General features: G+C 35.4%; 1 protein-coding gene across 2 annotated transcripts in view; it reads left to right on the top strand.

Annotated features, from left to right (window-relative positions):
* The window catches only part of LOC129256838 (hemicentin-1-like), a 58,825-nt gene that overhangs the window by 12,757 nt on the left and 26,155 nt on the right, over nucleotides 1–19,913 (top strand). The window contains exons 6-21 of one of the 2 annotated variants that reach the window (XM_054895031.2): nucleotides 1,158–1,273; nucleotides 2,156–2,280; nucleotides 2,681–2,752; nucleotides 3,144–3,313; nucleotides 7,675–7,759; nucleotides 10,942–11,078; nucleotides 11,645–11,813; nucleotides 12,221–12,990; nucleotides 13,538–13,716; nucleotides 14,281–14,571; nucleotides 15,179–15,275; nucleotides 15,673–15,860; nucleotides 16,563–16,700; nucleotides 17,241–17,393; nucleotides 18,186–18,319; nucleotides 19,027–19,171. In XM_054895031.2, the coding sequence (XP_054751006.2) occupies nucleotides 1,158–1,273; nucleotides 2,156–2,280; nucleotides 2,681–2,752; nucleotides 3,144–3,313; nucleotides 7,675–7,759; nucleotides 10,942–11,078; nucleotides 11,645–11,813; nucleotides 12,221–12,990; nucleotides 13,538–13,716; nucleotides 14,281–14,571; nucleotides 15,179–15,275; nucleotides 15,673–15,860; nucleotides 16,563–16,700; nucleotides 17,241–17,393; nucleotides 18,186–18,319; nucleotides 19,027–19,171 (2,969 nt within the window). Of the gene's footprint in view, nucleotides 1–1,157; nucleotides 1,274–2,155; nucleotides 2,281–2,680; nucleotides 2,753–3,143; nucleotides 3,314–7,674; nucleotides 7,760–10,941; nucleotides 11,079–11,644; nucleotides 11,814–12,220; nucleotides 12,991–13,537; nucleotides 13,717–14,280; nucleotides 14,572–15,178; nucleotides 15,276–15,672; nucleotides 15,861–16,562; nucleotides 16,701–17,240; nucleotides 17,394–18,185; nucleotides 18,320–19,026; nucleotides 19,172–19,913 lie in introns of those variants that run through there. The other variant, XM_054895032.2, reaches the window with a different exon arrangement.

The following is a 19,913-nucleotide window of genomic DNA, read 5'->3' as shown; positions in this document are numbered from 1 at the left end:
ATCACTGAACATCTTGTGCGAGTTATAGTAGTTTTCAAAATCAGCACTGCTGCTATATTGAATCGCGTGATGCAGGTGAGACGGCCAGAGGCATTCCACTTGTTGTTCTATTTATCAGTTTCCTTTTTTCGGGGCCGATTTTCTTCGTTCGAAATTGAAAACAAATTAACATTGAATTTCAAAATACAATATGCCTTTGAAAACTTGATTAAATATCAAATACAATAATTTAATTCCGAAAGTGCTACTTTAGGCAGAGCTGCTCTTATGTAATATCACAGCTGTTGTTTATGGTCTAACCCTTGGGCTTGGGCTTGCGCCTGCGGAGGAGAAACATTACATAAGAGGGATTATTGGGCGATTCAGGGTTGATAGCGCTTGGGAATGAAATATCTTGGTTCCTCCAACGAGGATTTTGTTATTGGGGTATAGGACCGTAGCAAAGTCATGAGATGGTGCGGTGAATCTGCAACGAGGGTTTGACGTATTTTGTAACTACTACATGCACTTAAAATACAGAAAGAAAATTTGAGGCCAACTCACCTATTGACTTTTTGGACACATGTCTACAGCACAAATCTAGTGCCATTGCCTACCCTAGCCAGGGACAGAGGGATTTCAAATTGCAAGCCAAGGCAAGGGCAAGATTTAAATGTAAAAACGATAAGAATTAAAAATATGATAACACAAATAGATCTATAAGGGATCTAGAGGTCTACTGTCCCTGTATCATTATAGTGATACAGGGACAGTAGACCTTCCTGGATAAGATCTTTTTGTGTCATTTAGATACTGGGCCAAATGTGTTATTGTGCCCAGCCTCCATTAAATCTGCCAGACCAGTTGAATAGGCCTAGATCCCTATTCATTATTATTATTATTATTTTTTGGTTGTTAAAATTCACTGTGTCAGGTCTAATTTGAAGGGAATAAACATTAATTTTATCAATTTTTTCAGCTATAAGTATTACAAAAGTGCAGTATAGAATATTTACTCTGACCCTTTACCCTACAAGTGTAGACCCGAGCAATTGACAGTATATTTTTTATTGTTCTAAGGCTTTGTACCTCCACTGTTAGCTGTTTATGGCAATAATACGCAAGTGTGAGTTATTCTAGATTCATGGAGATGATCATAGTTTTCTTTAAATCAACAGTGGCACAATTTATGATGGAAATAACACTTATCTCATCACTGGAGCAACAACACGAAGTCATGTATTACATCAATTCACACGACTGACATCTGTTGAAAGACCTCGTCATGAAAAAAGTGAGTTGGAAAACATATCAGTTTTTATATAAAAGCTAGTTGTATGTTTAATGACCTTTTTCTTAAGATATGTAACCATGAAATATATGATTTCCATTTGACATTTAAATAAAACTGATGAAGATTCTTGAGCAAAGGCTACTTGGGAGTATTTTACTAAAGAAAGGTACTAAAATAAATTCTTAATTGCAATCAAAACAAAAGCAAAAGGAAACAAAAAAAGAGAAAAAAATAAGGGAAAAAAAATAAAAAAAATAAAAAAGATACAGAAAAGAAACAGAGAGAAGAGAGAAGAAAAAAGTAAGAAAAGATCAAGAAAAGAAAAAAAAGCATGAAAAAATAAAAGAAAACAGAGAAAGAAAAGGGAAAAAAAAGAAAAGAGGCGGGTAGAAAAAAGAAGAAAAAGAAACGAAAAAAGACAAAGAAAAAAGAAAGATTAACAGAAAAGAAAATAAAAGGAGAAAAAAATGAGAAGGAAAAAAAGAAAGTAAAAGAGAAAAAAAAAGGATGACGGGAAAGAAGCTTTTCATCCTCTCAAAGAAGGCTCCAAATTAAAGCAGTGGCAAAAATAGTCATCTTTTTACTGGCTGCCAACACACCACAAGACAGAGAAGGAAAAGACTGATTATATGTAATTGACCCTTGTTTTCTGATGTTTTTTATATATTTTGATTTCAGATGATTTATCAGCATATATGAGGGAAAAAATCTTAAAGTCTGTTTTGATTTACTCTTGTGGGTTCAAATACCTATAATGACTGAAAATAAATTGATCATATATATATTGATCATTTTTGGTACAGTCAAGAAAAAATGCAATCAATTGAATTATGATGGAACTACTAGTAGATATAGAAATTGAAAAAGACTGACTTTTTTCAGGGCAGGATCCCCCAGGGAAGTTGTGGCATCGATTGAGAAGACAGGTCAGGCAAGTCGCCCTACCATCTGCTATTCACCTCGAACGCAAATATCTGGAGTTGTACATTGTACATGACCATCAACAGGTATTGAATTTGGTTGTCTTTGTATGAAAACAAGTATATGTTTTTAGAAATTCCTTAAACATTTACCTATTGAGGAAATGTGCAATAAGATCATCAGTCTTTGATGTTTCTGAAATTAATGCAAAATTTCAAATATTTATTTTTGCGAGAATTCTGATTAACACCATGTTAGATAAAGCATTTTTGCAATTTTAGTTTACAACACTGTTCAACAAAAGAAGTACAAACCAAAATCAGTTTTGTGTCTTAAAGTCACAAATGAAGGCATGGGAGAGAAATTTTACATAGAAGATTTATTGATTAGAATGTTTAAGATTAATCCTTTCTATATTGTACAATATATTTGAAAAAGTGAAATATACATATTTTGTTTTACATAATTCTTTACTTTTTTCTTTAGTTTATCAACAGTGAGAGGAATGTGGATATTTTGAGGAATAAGTCAAGCACACTAGCTCACCTACTGGGAAAGGTAATATTTCTATAGATTTAATCCTAGTAAAACTATAAATAGACAATTATGATATCCCAGAGAGTGTTTCAAATTTAAGGTGCTACACAAATCAAGCAAATGTTCCTTTAAATGTAAATGGAAAGCTCACTATAATTATTGTGGGCAACGGTACAGCTGATGGTACAGCAAGAGCTCATATACAGTGGAACTTGCAGCTGGTATCTGCTGCTGTTTAGGAGATTATAGGCTTCATTTGTTATATGAGCCTTGAGCGCCCAGCTGAGGCGGATACCGGCGCTATACAAGAACCCAACATCATCATCAAGACATTGTCCTGATCGGAAGATTTCCGTTTTTTTCTTTTCATTTTCTTCATATGTTATGATTATTTTATGATGATTCTTTGCAGGTGTTTGAAGATGTCAACATTACGGTATCACTTGTCGGTAGTGAGGTATGGAATGAAGGTGATGAAATAACAGTAAGCACTGACGTATACACCACTCTAGATAATTTCTTGACCTGGAGGGAAGAAGTACTTTTACCTCAACAATCACATGATTTTGCTCTTCTCATATCGTAAGTACTTGAATTCATCTAATAAATATTACACATTTTACTTTATTCTAGTAGTTTTACTTGAAGCAATGTTTTTGATAAGATACTGATAAGAGCCAATAGGTAAAAGTTTGTAAAAGGAAAACAAAATCCAACAAGGATGTTGGAAGCAGGAATTACTGGAACCGATGTTGAGGAGCTTTGAAAACGTGACAAGAAGTAAAGAGAATGGAAAATGTAATGTTTGCCTGTCATTGAAATTCTGCTTGCATTTGTATTTTGAAAAGCTCCTGAATGTTTTACACATGACTTTATATTGAACCCTTGCTTTCCCACTCGTGCTGTCAATCCTGAAGAACTTGTTTTGTCCTTTTGAAGGAAGTAACATATACATGGATGTCTTACTTTTTCACTTGAAAAGGAATCTTTTTAATGCAATACAATTCAACAATCTTTATCAATCTTTGTCATATTTGTTGTGAGGCTTTGCAAATTAATGAGCGTTTAACTCCTATGCACATTTGCATTATTCACTCTTCATGCTCGTAGATAATTTTCCTTTGAAATCCACTAAACACCAAGACTACATACACCTTGTAATTTATTTTAAAAATATTTTAGGTTCCATCAGGTTGACGTGACTGCAATTATGTCATAGCCAGAAGTTATTTGTTGTAGTACTTCAGGCATGTTTCCACCTTTCCAACATGAAATTAATACCAGATGTGTATCCTGAGAAGTTCGTTCTCCCAAAGGAGGAGTTGTCCCTTTTAATCTGACAGTTAGCCGGAGATTTCAGGAATCTCCCATGCCAAATTGATAACTAGCACCTACTCTTCAGAGATCATTGAACTCCATCTGGGAGCCAGGTTTAGCCTGGAATGGATTCTGTGAACAAATAAACACATCCATAGACAAATTCATAAATCTGTCACTTGTTCTTCCTATAGGAAATTTGAAAGGTCTATGCTTTAGACTTTATCAAATAATCTGTTTACTGGTAGTCGAAATTCTCATACTAGTACATGTGAATATCAGGGTTTAAGCCTTAAATGTAGTACATGTATGTGTAGTGAGTGGCCTAATGTCCAATGATCGGGTATGATGCTGTATTAAGTCTGCATATGGGTTATTGCAATCCTCGATAGACGTACTTCAATGAGAGGGGAGTAATTAACTGAGATGATACATCTACATTACTAATTATATAATCAAACAAAGATTCTTGCCATCTGATTGGTTGAAAGGTGTTCAATATTTGGTCCATTCTTTACTGCATACATTTTTAAATTTTCCTTTGCACGGTGACCGTGCATTTGTTATTTTTCCATTGCACAGTACGCTAGCGCTCCCTCAGTATGTACCACTAATCATGTGTGTGTCTACTTCCCTTATTGTGTGTGTGTTTGCTCGCATGAAGTTAGCGCAGATCAAATTAGACTGACTGTGCGCACTCGACTCAGATCCATGAATCAATGCGCATCACAAAAGAATTATAGCAAAGGGCTGATGAGCTGTCAATACATGGGGGAATCCGCCATAGGCCGACTAGTAATAATCAGAGAAAAAGAGTTGTTGGAAATAGGCCTACATAATCTTAATTTTATCTATTTCATTCCTTCTTTATGTGTTTTAAAAACTTTGTAACTTACTGAGTTATATAAAACAAATGAAAAAAAAATATATATAAATATTTGTGCATGGAAAGACTATTTACATTCCATGAAATTCCATGAAAATGTTCCATTCAACTCGGCTAATGCCTCGTTGAATGGAACTTTTCATCTCATGAAAATAGACATGCATTTGGCATTCGAATGAGAAGATTGAAAAATTGATATTTCACTCTGAAGAAGCCAAATTACTGCATATAGTGATGTGAGGGATATAAATGAGTACATGAGTACAATAAGTCATGGCCTATATATTACCTTGTATCACTTTTAGCATATTTCATGTTTATAAAAGTTTTGTCAGATTATAGTTCAAGTAATGTAATAAATATATATGATTTGTAATCCTCCAAATCCACTTTGCAGAGCGCTCAATGGCTGCGTTTACGCGACCTCAAGCCAGAATCATGATTTGAATCATAATTCAAAACACAAACATGAATCACAATACCACAGAATCAGGGTTTAGACAATTTTCATTCCAATGCTGTTTTTCCTCGGATTCGGATCTATCCAACTTGAAGTTGAAGCCATGACAAAAAATAACCAGAATGAAAAACAGTGGACGATGCGATGACCAACACAGAACTTGAATTGAATAGCGCTAGCCTTGAACTTGGCAAAAGTGAAACCGGAAGTAGCACGACACAGTGACATCATAGAATCATGATTCAAATCAAGATTACGTTTATACCTTTTTCGTTTGTGATTCTACAGAAACGTCTTTCAAAACGCCCCTTTTTCCGTGTTTTATGTTTGTGATTTGAAAGACATTTATTTTCACTTTTGACTAAACAAAATTGTGATACTGCACAATCATGATTTGAATCATTCAGGTCATGATTCTAGGGTAAGAAAGTGGCACTTAAATGCACCCAATGCATATACAAAAGAAATAAAGAGACAAGACTCAAGTACAAATAAAATAGAAAAAATAAGCGAGTCTTCAGGTAACGTTTGAATATGTTAACAAAAGTGCAGTTTCGTAAGTTTTGTTAATAGTGTTATTATATTTATTAGACAAATGCTACTTTTGTATTCTAGATGTCTTTTTGTGCCACATCCTATTCTCTTGATGCCTTGGCCCAGTCTGTTTAATATTATCTACTCAGTTAGGGTGTGTTTATGCTTCCATTGCGAGGACAGAATCAGCGTTTTCAAACGTCGATTCAAACGCCGATCGTAAACGTGGTTCTGGGAGTGCTATTTATGCTTAACTTTTCAGAGGCGAAATCACGATCTCCAGCTGGCTTCGCATCGTAATTTTCGTTGAGCAGGAAAGCGAGGTCAAATTGGGCGCGCCCTTTTTCGAAAGTTTTTTTTTCCGAGTGTTGTTATGGGGAAGGTACGTCGACTGTTATATAAACATCGAACAATTTCCGATATTTTAGTCATTGCATGGAGCTTATTGATATAGCCATATAATTTCTACCATGGTGAGGATAATAGTAAGAAAAAAATAAAGTATATTAAGTATACAAAATAATAAAATATATATTTGTTTATGCTACTGGGGCATCTGGCGATGTCTCCTCATAACTCATGTTCCAGTTTTTTTTTTGTGTAAATCCCTCAACGTTCATCGTGATGACAAATTGGAAGAGTATACTAGTAATAGTACTACACATGCAAAACAAGGGAGATGAGAGGTAATTCCGTGGAGGTATAACATGCGACCATGGAGCAATGCGACTGTATTTGCCCGCGGATTTTCATCTCACCGGAAGCATGTACCAAATGACGTCATTTAAACACGTTTACGATCGTGGTTCTGTTTATACTTCCCCAGAAAGCCTGATTCTGGTCAAACAACGTTTACAAACGCCCCTTTTTGTGAGTTTACGATCGGCGTTTTGAAACAGCGTTTAAATGAAAGTAAGCATGGACGCAACCGTGTTTTGGACTAATCACGTTTGGAAACGCTGATTCTGGCCTGAAAAGTGGAAGCATAAACACGGCCTAAGTCAGTCAGGCCAAGGGAAATCTGTTATAAAGGTGTTTTTTTTCCTCTTTCATAACTGACATACTGACAGACTGACAATTACCATGTTTTGAATTATTTGCAGGTCACAAAGGGATTATGTGGTCAAGTTTGTGGGGTTTATTTATCGTTGACATCTGGTAATTTAGGATCAGTTGTCAACCTTAGACATTTCCTTTATTTGGCCAAGGAAATCTAAATACCATGATTCCTACTTAGTGTAGGTGTAAGGCATTATTACAAAAAGCAGGATGTATTGGAAAAGTTGAAATAAAAGTACATATGCACTTGTTAAAAATTGTTTAAAAGTATAAATGGCCTTGAACATTTATTTTATTTGTGTGCAACTTGTTTTTATAAAATCAGGGTAATAACACACTATCCTGGCTCATTGCCACTTTGTTATATTTTTAGCAGTACATATGACAAGCTTACCAATTAAGGTTTTACAAAATAAGACAACGTATGTATGCAAGTATACTTAAAGATATTTTGTCTATATTCTTGAAATAATTATTATGAATGGACGTCATGGGTGCACGTTGCCAGAAAGCATCAGGTATGCTAGCCGTTATATTTTGGACGTATATATAGATCGAAACTAGAAATTTCACAAGTGGTTCCAGAATATTGTCTCAAGTTTCCAGAACCTGACTAAATTTCTATTGAGTTCACTTAGTTTTTCTAGGTAGAAATGTTCATAGAAATCAAATCATTTTATTTTATAGAGGAACAACATTCATGCATCATATGAAGGCTCATACATACCATGGAGAGATGTGTTCACGATCACATTCTGCTGTAATACTTGAAGTAAGTTTCGCCATTACTTACAGATTAATATTCAACTATCTGTTGGTTCTGTTAATGAGATTTATTACATGGTTTCAAATATTGCATTGTGTGGTTATTAATCATAACACAAACAGGGATATTTTTAAGAATAAATACATTGTTTATATTCCATTATCTTTTTTAAAGAAATATTTGAGAGATGTCATTTGTTGTTAAAATTGGGTTTGCAAGAACATTACAGGTATCCAATATAAATTTTTCTCTTGTAAGCAGATATTAATTTCTTTATCTGGAAATAGTTTCAAAGGTTTGACCTAAAAATATGTCCTTATTTATTTTTTACTAATGACTACCTCTAAGGCTCTATTGAAATATTTCATTTTAATTGTGATAAACTAAGTAGGAAACATGAATGCTCTCCACTAAAAATTGATTTTTGTCTCGCCTGCATAGCAGAGAGAGACTAGAGGCATCGCTTTTCCAACGGTGGCGTCAACATCAAATCTTAACCTAAGGTTAAGTTTTTGAAGTGTAATCATAACTTAGAAAGTATATGGACCTAGTTCATGAAACTTAGACATACATGTAAGGGTAATGAAGTATGGCTAAACATCCTGCTCGAGTTTCAGGTCACATGACCAAGGTCAAAGGTCATTTAAGGTCAATGAACTTCAGCCATGTTGGGAGTATTTGTTGAATTACCATCATAACTTTTAAAGTTTAAGGATCTAGGTCATAAAACTTGGACATAAGAGTAATCAAGTACATCCCTTGCGAGTTTCAAGTCACGCGACCAAGGTCATTTAAGGTCAATGAACTTTGGCCATGTTGGGGGTAATCATTGAATTGCCGTCATAACTTTGAAAGTTTATGGATATAGTTCATGTAATGTGAACATAGGGGTAATCAAATACAAGTCTTATGTCACATGATCAAGGTCAGATGTCATTTAGGGTCAATGAACGTAGTATGTTATTAGATTAATTGTGTTTTTTGTGAATAATTATTTGATAATACTAAATAGGTTCATTATTGCGGATTGAAATAATCGCTAGAGGGTATTCATTTGTCTCGCAATCTACTATGGTCAACAAGGAAATTCGTGATCACTCTCGCAAAAAGTGTTCACTGGCTTTCTAGGAAATTCGTGATCACTCTCGCAAAAAGTGTTCACTAGCTTACAAGTTCACGAGCTTTCGAGTGCCGCTGCAACTCTTTATCAAGTGACGAAAATTATCTGATAACGTACTCTATTTATACTAATCTCCAGGACCGTACGCACGAACGCGAGAACAATAGGTGGGCATTGATCCGTTGCGTCGGTATGCGGTGCGGCCGGTAATCCGTATATGCAAATAAGCCGGGGGTATATGCAAATACGCCGTGGGTCGGCGAGATGCAAATTAGACAAAATTGGCGGGCTCGCTAGTTTCCCGTGGGCGGGGGCTGACTAGCTGAGCGGTCCCTCGTTCAGGGCCGGGAACGATCGGGTCGGCGTGCACTGCCAGGCAAGGGGGTATTGTGCTGTCTGATGGTTCGCATCCAGAAGTCGGGGATGTCGATCCCGCTGTCTCTGTTGAAGTTGTTAGGACAAAGACGTATACTAATAGCCTCCTTAATCCTGCGTGTATACCAATGTCTCTCTTTGGCAATGCAATGTACACCCTCCCAATCTAGGTGGTGTTGTTTCTCCCAAGCATGTTCTGCCACCGCGGATGTGTCGGTTCGCTGTAACCGAACATCGCGCTTGTGTTCAGAAATGCGTTCAACTATCGGTCGGGCTGTTTCTCCGATGTAAGACCCGTCACATCCCTGGCAAGGAATGTTGTATACTACGCCATCACGTCTGTGATCAGGGATAGGGTCTTTGGGGTGTACAAGCTGTTTGTGTAAGGTGGTGTCCGAGCGGAAAACCGTTCGGATACCGTGACCTTCTAATCGGCGTTTAAGTTGTTGTGAGAGGCCATCTATGTATGGCAAGACTGTGCAAGTCTTGAAAACCTTCTGATCCCTTGGTGGTAGTTTTTTCTTGAAAGTGTTCTTGATAAAACGGCGTGGGTAGCCGTTGCTGTACAAGGCGCCACGTATGTGTGCTCTTTCTTTCGGGAGTTCAGGTGGGTGAGTTATGATACGTGCTGCTCTGTCGAACAGGCATTTAACAAGACCCTTCTTGACCGATTTGTCGTGATGAGAATCATATGGTATGTATTGGTCTGTATGAGTGGGCTTGCGGTAGACAGAGGTGGAGAGTTTCCCGCCCTCGTGTCTTTGGACTAGCGTGTCAAGGAATGCTAATTTCCCTCCTTGCTCAGTCTCCAGAGTGAACTGGATGGACGGTTGCTGGCTATTCATGTATGAGAGTAGGCTGTCTGTTTCGGATCTATTTACGATTATGAAAGTGTCATCGACGTATCTCTTCCACACCCGAGGGTGGCATGTGGAAGGACACTTGGGCAAAGCGTTCTGTTCAAAACCTTCCATATATAGGTTAGCCACAACCGCTGAGACTGGGCTACCCATTGCTGCTCCTTCTGTTTGCTCATAGAAAGAGCCTCTGTACAGAAAATATGTGGATCTGAGGACGAACTCCAGGAGTTCGGCTATTTGTTCGGGCATAAGTGTGGTACGTTCTGATAATGTGGGATCGGATTGCATGCGTTGCAGGGCCGTACTGCATGCGCCCTCTATCGGTACGTTAGTGAAGAGGGAGACTACATCAAAAGAGATCATGGATTCCTGTTCGTTGACTGTCTGCTCCGATGTGAATTCAGCGAATTCACTGGAGTTGAAAACCGTGTGTTCTGAGCAGTTAGTGAGAGGGGATAGTTGTCAAAGTCAGCACTGCTGCTATATTGGATTGCGTAATGCAGGCAAGACTGCCAGAAGCGCTCCACTTGTTACATTCAAGAATACAAGAATTACAGCTAATGTCACTTCAAATAATTGATAATAAAAAAACACACGTGGGTTTCCAGAGCCCAGTAATTGTAAATTGGTCAACTGTATGAATTCCTTTACTCTTCCACCCCTTTTGATTGTAGACTAGAAAATATCAATAAATAAACTGCCAATGGATTCAAATAGATAAATGGATAGTCTTATGACTTTAACTCACTAAACCACAACTCCCAGAAGATAGTTGATATGAGTGTCTGAATAAGTTTTATCATCAGGTGTTCTTTTATATTGATTATTGACAGGATTACACTGATGATATAGTTCAGATTGCTAGTGATGCAGCTCATAGTATTGGTCATAACATAGGTTTGATGCATGATACACCAGACTGTACATGTCAGGATGATACTGGATATTGTGTCATGGATGTTGTCAAAAGGTATGAGGTAGATAGAAATTGATTTGTTTTACCCAAAATTTTCTAAAACATTGAATAAAGATTTTTGAATTATGATGAATTGAAAATATCAAATATATTCCTCTCATTTCATTTCTTTACATTCTTTGTAAGTTGAAGTATCAAGGATTTTAAAACCGGGGGGGGGGGGGGGGGGTTTCAAACTATTGAAATGCCAACACGTACATGATATGAAATGTGCAATTTTATTGATCAGTATGCAGTTGTGCGCGTCCTCCAACTGGCATGATCTGACCAATGTGGTCATGCCTTTTATAACACATGCAACTAGGCCTTTAAGTGTGGCTCTAGGTCATACCTAATCTTTGTGAAACACCCCCCAGATCTTCAAATATGATTGATAGAGTCATTCTTTCTTATCCTTTTCATGAATTTCATTTTTGTTATATAAAATCAAGCATTATTTGTGCTTCTTTCACCTGGTAATAGATTGTTTGTCTTGATTGTAATAAGGTGCAAGATTGATATAAAATAAGCTGATTAGAAATTAGTCATAAAGATAGCATTTTCATTTTTCATTTTCTTAGAAAGCAGCCTCCAACCAAGTTCTCTGAGTGTTCAAAACGTCTGATATCAAACCATGTGAGAGTAGGTCGTCTGGATTGTCTCAATGATCTACCAGCCATCCCAAGGGGGCCTCTGTGTGGTAATGGATTGGTAGAAGATGGAGAGGAATGTGACTGTGGCAAACCACAGGTAATTACAAAGAGAAGTGGTTGATTAAAGCTCTTTGCTGTCAAATCACTTTGTGTTTCTTTTTTTTTTAATTCAGCCGTCAGGTACTTTCTTCATTCATTTTTAAGACAGTATGCAACTTATACTTGATTTTTATGAATCGTAATATTTAGAATCTTAATATTTACTACTTGGTATCCTGATTGAATATGTTTGCCTTTTATATTTGGAGGTGTCTAATTTTAATTTGAATGAAACATGACATGTCATCTATACTTCATCTGAATTGATAAGTTAATGATTAATATAAAATATACATCAACAACAAGGCTCTTGTATTTTACTTGTAATATGATATATTCTTTAAACAAGAAAAACTTATCATAAAATTTGAAAATTAATATTTTGTCTTCCTTATTCTATAAAAGGAATGTGATGATGTATGCTGCCTATCCCGTGAATGTGTGAGGATAGCAGACTGCTCTAGGAGATCCAGTCAGATCCTAGCAGCTGCTGAGGTAGTTACAGCTCCTCTTGATCCACCCAGAACAGGTGAAAAGGAGACTTCTCTTAACGCTGGTCTCAACTACCCTTTGGATCACCAAATCATTGATACCAGAGATCCTTTGGTAGATGAAACTGTGGAAGAACAGTTCAACACTATCAATGCTGATGGAGTAGTTGCAGCTGATGTTCATCAGCCAAGTCCTACAGAGCCTACCAAACCTACCACTCCACAGATAGTTAATATTGAAGCAACTGAAGAGACTATGGAGATTGACAATCTAGAAGAAGAATTGGACAATGGTGTGATTGCTACTAGAGAAGCTCTGACAGATGCTGCTGTTAGACGGAACATTACAGGAGATGAAGAGGAGGTAAAGGAGGATACCGTTGCTGTAGAGATGGAAGCAACAAGGGACTTAGACATTAATTACAACTCTACTATGAGAGAAACATCAAAACCTGATAATATATTTTCAGAAATTGCAGCAACATGTGGTGTGGGTCTGAATTCTGATGGAACTCAGGAAATCCTTGGAGGTCATGCCAGTGTAGAACAGATCATGGAAGAATTAGGACAGTCGGAGCTCCAAGAATCACCAGCTTTCATCCTAGAGCCAGAACCAGAGATCTATATAGTACGTGCAAGAAATCTACATCTAAATTGTGAAGCATCTGGAACATCTGTCAATGGGTAATTTTTAAATATTTATAGTTTAGAGTTAATTTATTCTCAATTTCATTGTGAACAATTCTAAACATGTGACACATATATTTTAATTCAAAGGTGATATAAGTATTAAGTATTCCATTGAATGTTTTTGTTATTCATGATATGATAGACACTGAATTTTCTGTTATGGGAATAAATTTTTTTTCAGTAGGAAAGTAATAAAAAATGAATGAAAGGATACTAGTAGATTGGGGGATGGGGTGTCTGGGCACTTAAAGATTTGAAGCCTTCTATTTGGCTTTGGATTAAACAAAAAAATATGAATTCAGTAGTTGTAATCTTCTTCAGTTTTGATCTCTATAATATTGATTATCAGTTTATACTAAAATTTGATGTACCTTTCCTTACAAAATTTGTTAAATGGCTGTTTAAAATCAATTGTCCGGACACACAACAAATGGGTATATTTTTACTGAACCTATGAAGAAATAGATGTATGTTAGTTCATTTCAGAGTAATTGATTACTTGTGGTTTACAATGATATGATTCGTTTGTCTTCTTTTTTAGCTATACTTGGTTGAAGGATGGTGAAGAGATTGATATTCAGAGTGACCCTAGAATGATTCTTAACCATGGTAACCTCACAATCCAGTTCCCAGACTCTGGTGATATTGGTATTTACCGCTGCTTGGTCTCTAATATCTATACCACTATTGTATCATCTGAGAGCTCTGTTAGGCGTGCTTGTAAGAATTCCTTTTCATCTCATTTCCAAAGATAAGCCAGTTTATGTTTGTTAAAATTTAGTTTTGATAATTGCAAATATATGACATGTATTACGAATCTTACTGATCATGGCTGGCATTTACTAAGTATATTTCTGCATTATGTACCTGGTCTTTCCTAAAATCGTTTGAGATTACTCTAAATTTTTACACAAATTTTGACTCGGGTCATTTTTAAAACTTTGTCAGCTACAGAGTTATATAAGTAAAATTTTGTTTCTTCCTCTTGAAAAATATATCGAGAGGAATAGAGTTTTGATTGTGCTTAGTAATACTTTGTAAATTAGTCACCTGTTTAAACAGAAATCCTTTTGGTCAACAAATTGTTCATATTGCTTAAGTAATACTAAAGTTGAGAAATGTGTAGTTATAGTTTACCTAATAAAATCGGTGATTTATCATCACATAAAGAAAGCAACTTAGGCAGTGTGGTCCCTAGAGATCTGACATAGGCAGAATGACCTGAAGTCTTAAATGAAGATGATCACATAATTCACTTGGCACTATTTTTATTTCCATCTCTAGACATGGGTAGCTTCTCTCCCGGTTCTGGTACGATCCATGAAGTAATAGTGGGTACATCAGTGATCCTTGTCTGCAACCCTCCTACCAGTGTACCAACACCTCTTGTCATGTGGGCTATTAACAGCTCAGCTGAACCCATACACTATAGCAGACGAGTATCCCAGGATCCTAAGGGTAACCTTGTTATAGCATCCATTGAGGAGCAGGATACAGGACTATATTATTGTATTGTTGTCAATGAAATCATGGAGAAGAGGATTGAATCACCAAGAACAAACCTCATCGTCAGAAGTAAGTCTTATTGTATACTAGATATAGTTTGATCTTGTATCAGTATTCCTTCTTCTTTAGCAGATTTTGAAGACGTTGGCAGGCCATTACATTGTATGTTTTCTTTTGACAAGTTCTATTCTGCTAATTTGTATTTAAATATCATGATAAAACTGGAATTGGTATTACTACCAGGGTTCTAGCTATGCCAAGCGGTGCTGGGCAGAGCAAGGCAAATTACACAATGCAAATTCTGCATGCATTATTTTTCTAATTGCACTCACCATCAATCTCAAGCAAAATTATTTTGTTTCAAAGCTCTGCATCGCCTCTTCATATTTTACCCAACTCTAGATTGGTTCTAGCTAGAGCCCTGATTACTTGTAGTACAGTTTTAAAAAAAGTTGGGGTGTTTCACAAAGATTTAAGTGTGACTTAAGAGTCAAACTTAAATTCCCAGTTCGGTGCAATTTAAAGGACATCACCGGATTGGTCAAATTGTGCTAAAAAGAGGATGCATGATTCTTTGTATTAATCAATAAGATTGTGCGTGACAAATCATGTTTACATCGGCACAAATATCAATATAACAAATACATTTTGTCTATTTTTCTTGTTCTTTTTGTAGAACCTGTTCAGCCCCCTGAGATGGTGTACTTTCCCAAGGCTAATGAGATAGGATTGGAAGGGGAACAACTTAGTCTCAAGTGCCTTGCTGTTGGAAGGTATGAAAGCCATTATTACTGTAGTACATGTATGTTATTTGCTGTATCATTATCTCCTCAATTTATGTCCCTCAGACCAAATGAATAATAACATCTTTGACTATATTCATTCCTCACTCTTCTTTACTCTATTTCTTTTGTTATTTCTCTTGCGTCTATATTGTCTTATTTGTTTTGCTGTGTAGGGATGATACAATATTTAATTTGAAGTTTAAATCATACCATTGATAAAGATTGTGGTATATCTGCTTCTATTATAGATCCAGAATTATGTAACATTTGTTTTTGTATTTGTTCTGGTGCAAAAGGTGATAATGATAAGATGTATTGAAAAAATATTGTCGATATGAATACCATTTAGAAGATGTTTCAATAAAAATAATATGTCAAAATTCAGCCCTGTTCCACAGATATGGTGGGAGAGAGATGATGCTGAACTGCCCCATAATCGATCTTCTCATACAAGCTTTGGTCAAGAGCTGATTATATCATCATTAAAGCTTGAAGATGCTGGTGTGTACCATTGTATTGCTGATAATGGTGCTGGAAACAGAGCAGAATCATTGGTAACTTTATCTGTCAAAGGTGTGCATTAAATTAAATATTCATATTTTCTCTACTTGCTGTTCTTCATTCAAAACTAATGTTTGTACTGAAATCAAAAGCAATTTACTGGACTCTTTTGCAATTTAACAAAGGCTATATTTTTTATATGTTGGGGCTGAATCACCATCAGTCCTATGTTTCTTTTTGCTGGTATGCGTAGATGGGAACTGAGAAATTCATATCTTATTCATTAGTAGATTCAAGAGTAGTATTATAATGATAATGCTTTATTCATGACTTAAATTATTATCAGAAAGATATATCATTTGAAGAATACATAAGGCTCGGTCATAGAATTGGACCATGGGTCCATTTCATAAAGACTTACAACTATTGTGAATTTGCTATTATTATAACTACCATAAAGACCTTGTTATAATTTGATGCTGAGCCATGTTACCATGGTAGTTGCTATAACAACAAAGTAACAATAGTTAGAACTCTTAATGAAAAGGGGACCTGGTTTGTACCTTGTTCCATGGTAATGAACTTAGCCATACACCACCTCTACTTGATTAAAGAACTGGTTTTGATTCTACTGATTTAATTTTCATTCAATTTGATGTAAAATAGATAGTAAAAAGATCCTATGATATATGTGATATATATTCTGAATGAATTTCTTGTATTGTTCAATGTAATAAACAAAGTAAGCATGTATTTGTTATCTATACAATGTAGCTGCCCCATATTGGGAGTTAGAGCCGATGAGCCTGACTGTACCCGTTGGTTCACCCGTCTCATTCACCTGTACTGCAAGAGGAGATCCTATTCCATCAATCACATGGTTAATTAATAATCAACTTGCTGAAGAAGTCAGTAAGTGACTTATACACACTTTATTTGAACTGTATTTGATGCAATATTTTTTAAAGGTACTTCAAAAATTAAAACAAAGGATAAACAATCCAACATTATCAAAGGCTTGGTAGTATTATGATGATCTCCTTTGAATCATGTTTTACATTTTTTTTTTTTTTTAGTTTTACAACCTTCTCCATAGAAATTCAGATTAAGGAATCTCCTGGGGCCCGTCATAAAAAGAACTGCATTTAAATACAGCTAAAGAAATCAAGCACAAGTTCCTAATATGTGCATTTAATTGGTTCAAAATTGAGTTGCGTTTGATTTTGGGACTTTTGTTTGATTGCAACTCTTACCGCAATGGCCCCCTTATCTTATATGTCGACTTAAAGATTATGCACTTTTGGGGGCCTTGTTTTACACAATTGACTAAAAATGGTATTAGTAAATGTTGCTTTGAGCTGTTAGTCCATTGTACTTCTTAATAGTATATTAATTTTGGGAAAACATGATACAAGTTGAAACCTTTCTTTTCTATTTCTTTGCACGTGATAGGTGATGCATTAAAACTTGACTTGGTTGCAGAGCCAGGACATGGTATGTTGAGAGTGAATAAAACCACAGATGTTGATAGTTCATCAGCAGTACAATGTATAGCAAGTAATACATATGGTACCATTATTAGCAATGCACATCTTACAGTACTAGGTAAGTCTATAATCTCTCTTATGTAAAAACGTCATGATCTTGACCTTCAAATTTGCTCTGGCATGTAATCTAGTTATACGGGCTTGGGATAAGTCGACAGTTTTTTATAGAATTGTCCATTCTGCATGATTATTCTGTATTACTTTGAAGTGGAAGATTTAATATAACTACTTGTGTGATGTATTGAAAAAATTTATAGAATAGAGATGGGAGTACATTCAATAATTTGTTCATTTATTGAGTGATATTCAGGATGTTTGCTCAAAACCAAATTAGTAACCTAATGATTCACGAATGAAAAGCATGAATATATGGCAAATTTACTTATAAACAAAGTTGGGGTGAGATTGTGTTTTATCAGGTGAAAAGCTTTTGCTTTAAGTCCCAAATCTCTAAAAGTTCGTAAAATTACTCTCATGATGACTATGAAGAAATAGGTCTTAAAATCTATGGCGGAATGTGTAATTTGCAATAAATCAATAACCAATTTAATTGAGCCTTGCTATTGCATTTGAAACCACATTTGTTGTTCAACTTCACATTTTGATTATCAAATTTAATCCATATTGAATGATTCAGTCACTAAACACACTCTTCAAAGTTATGTGAATGTTGTGGTATAAATGTATTATTGATCCAGTGATATTGATAGCAAAGAGGTGCATTAACAATGTAAGAAGCACTAGTCACCTGCTTTTTTTAACATGAATGTTAATATATGTAATGTTAGAATCTCCTATGATGTACATGCATGGTGATTGCATTACTCTGTGTGTTTGTATGTTTTCTTAGCCTTAGCACCAGTGTTCCAAGAGACTGTTTCCCCTGAGTTGGTTGTTTTAGAAGGTGATACAGTAACCTTGTCATGTAATGGTTTTGGGGCTCCTAGCCCTACAATCACGTGGTGGAATGGATTGGGTCATAAGGTAAATGATGTACAGTAGTACCAGTACATAGTTCTTTATTTCACCTGAAAATTGTGTTTTAATTTCACCTTTTCAGAGGCTAAAATTATTTTAGAATTATTTATGAATGTAAATCAACAAGTGTGATTTAATTTCAGCCTTAAAGTTAGATACTTCATGAATTTAAAAATGCAATTAAAAATTTATATTCAAATACAATTGTTTCAGAGTTACCTCTTAATGAAGACTTTTAAATGAAATTTTAAGCTACATTATTTTCTATAACAGGTCTTGTATTAGAATCATGCTTTAAAGTTAATGAATCTAAAATTGGACAGTGGTCATTATTTGCAATTTCCCAAAATATGATGACCCAAAATGCAAGCTTGCATGCACGGAGCTATGAAGATATTGTTTTTCCAGTATTCAGTATTTGCATCATGTACACCTTACAAGTGCACACTGAGCCATCCCTATCTTTAACACACACATTGAAATATATGTTACAATCTTAGCAGTGAAGGAGGCAGATTATTCCTACAGAGAATAAGAAGTTATCATGCTTTCATCTGAAGATAAAGCCATGGTGAAGAATAGTGTATCAGTTTTACTGTACTCTCAATTTCCACAAAATTATAAAGATGTCATTCTTGTTTGTGTGTGTTTTAAAAAATAGGAGAAGGTATATAGTTTCTGACCACCATACTCTCTCATTTATTCCTTTCTAGGTTGTTAGTGAAGACAGATTACAGATTAAATATGATGGATCTTTAGTGATATGCGACATTCAAACAACAGATGAACGAAATTACAAATGTCAGATAGAAAACCAGTTTGGATATGAGACAAGCAAGACAGAGCTAGTCATAAGAAGTAAGTCAATATCCATGATCTGTCTAGTAGCTCCATACATGATTTGAGTTTTAAAGAAACTACATATGATATTGCAAGAATAAATGCAGTAGAATTATTATCCAATTGTGGATTATATTTTTACTAAAATCACCTTTAAATGACTAGCATGAGCTAGCAAATCAAATAAATGATATGTATTCAGATATCTTATTGTCCACTCGCATATATTTTTGTTTGAAAAAAAATAGAAATATGAAACTTAAAGAGGAATAAGACAATATTTAGACTCGGAGAGCATTACAGAAATCAAATTTCACTTGCAACTGCTTTTAGCTCCTGAAATCTTTGCATATGATTTGCAGAGAGCAGTTCCAGTGAAAATCTATAACAAGACATTCAGCGAAAAGTCCTTCTGATATCATTCATGGATTTTTTCAAACATATATTGATTTTTGTCTCGCCTGCATAGCAGAGTGAGACTATAGTCGCTGCTTTTCCGACGGCGGCGGCGTGAACATCAAATCTTAACCTAAGGTTAAGTTTTTGAAATGACATCATAACTTAGAAGGTATATGGACCTAGTTCATGAAACTTGGACATAAGGTTAATCAAGTATTACTGAACATCCTGCCTGAGTTTTAGGTCACATGATCAAGGTCAAAGGTCATTTAGGGTCAATGAACTTAGACCATGTTGAGAGAATTATTTTCAAAATCTTAACCGAAGGTTAAGTTTTTGAAATGACATCATAACTTAGAAA

The sequence above is a fragment of the Lytechinus pictus genome, chromosome 3 (assembly GCF_037042905.1).
Source record: "Lytechinus pictus isolate F3 Inbred chromosome 3, Lp3.0, whole genome shotgun sequence".
Taxonomy (NCBI): Eukaryota; Metazoa; Echinodermata; class Echinoidea; order Temnopleuroida; family Toxopneustidae; genus Lytechinus; species Lytechinus pictus.
This window is presented reverse-complemented; position numbering and strand designations above follow the sequence as displayed.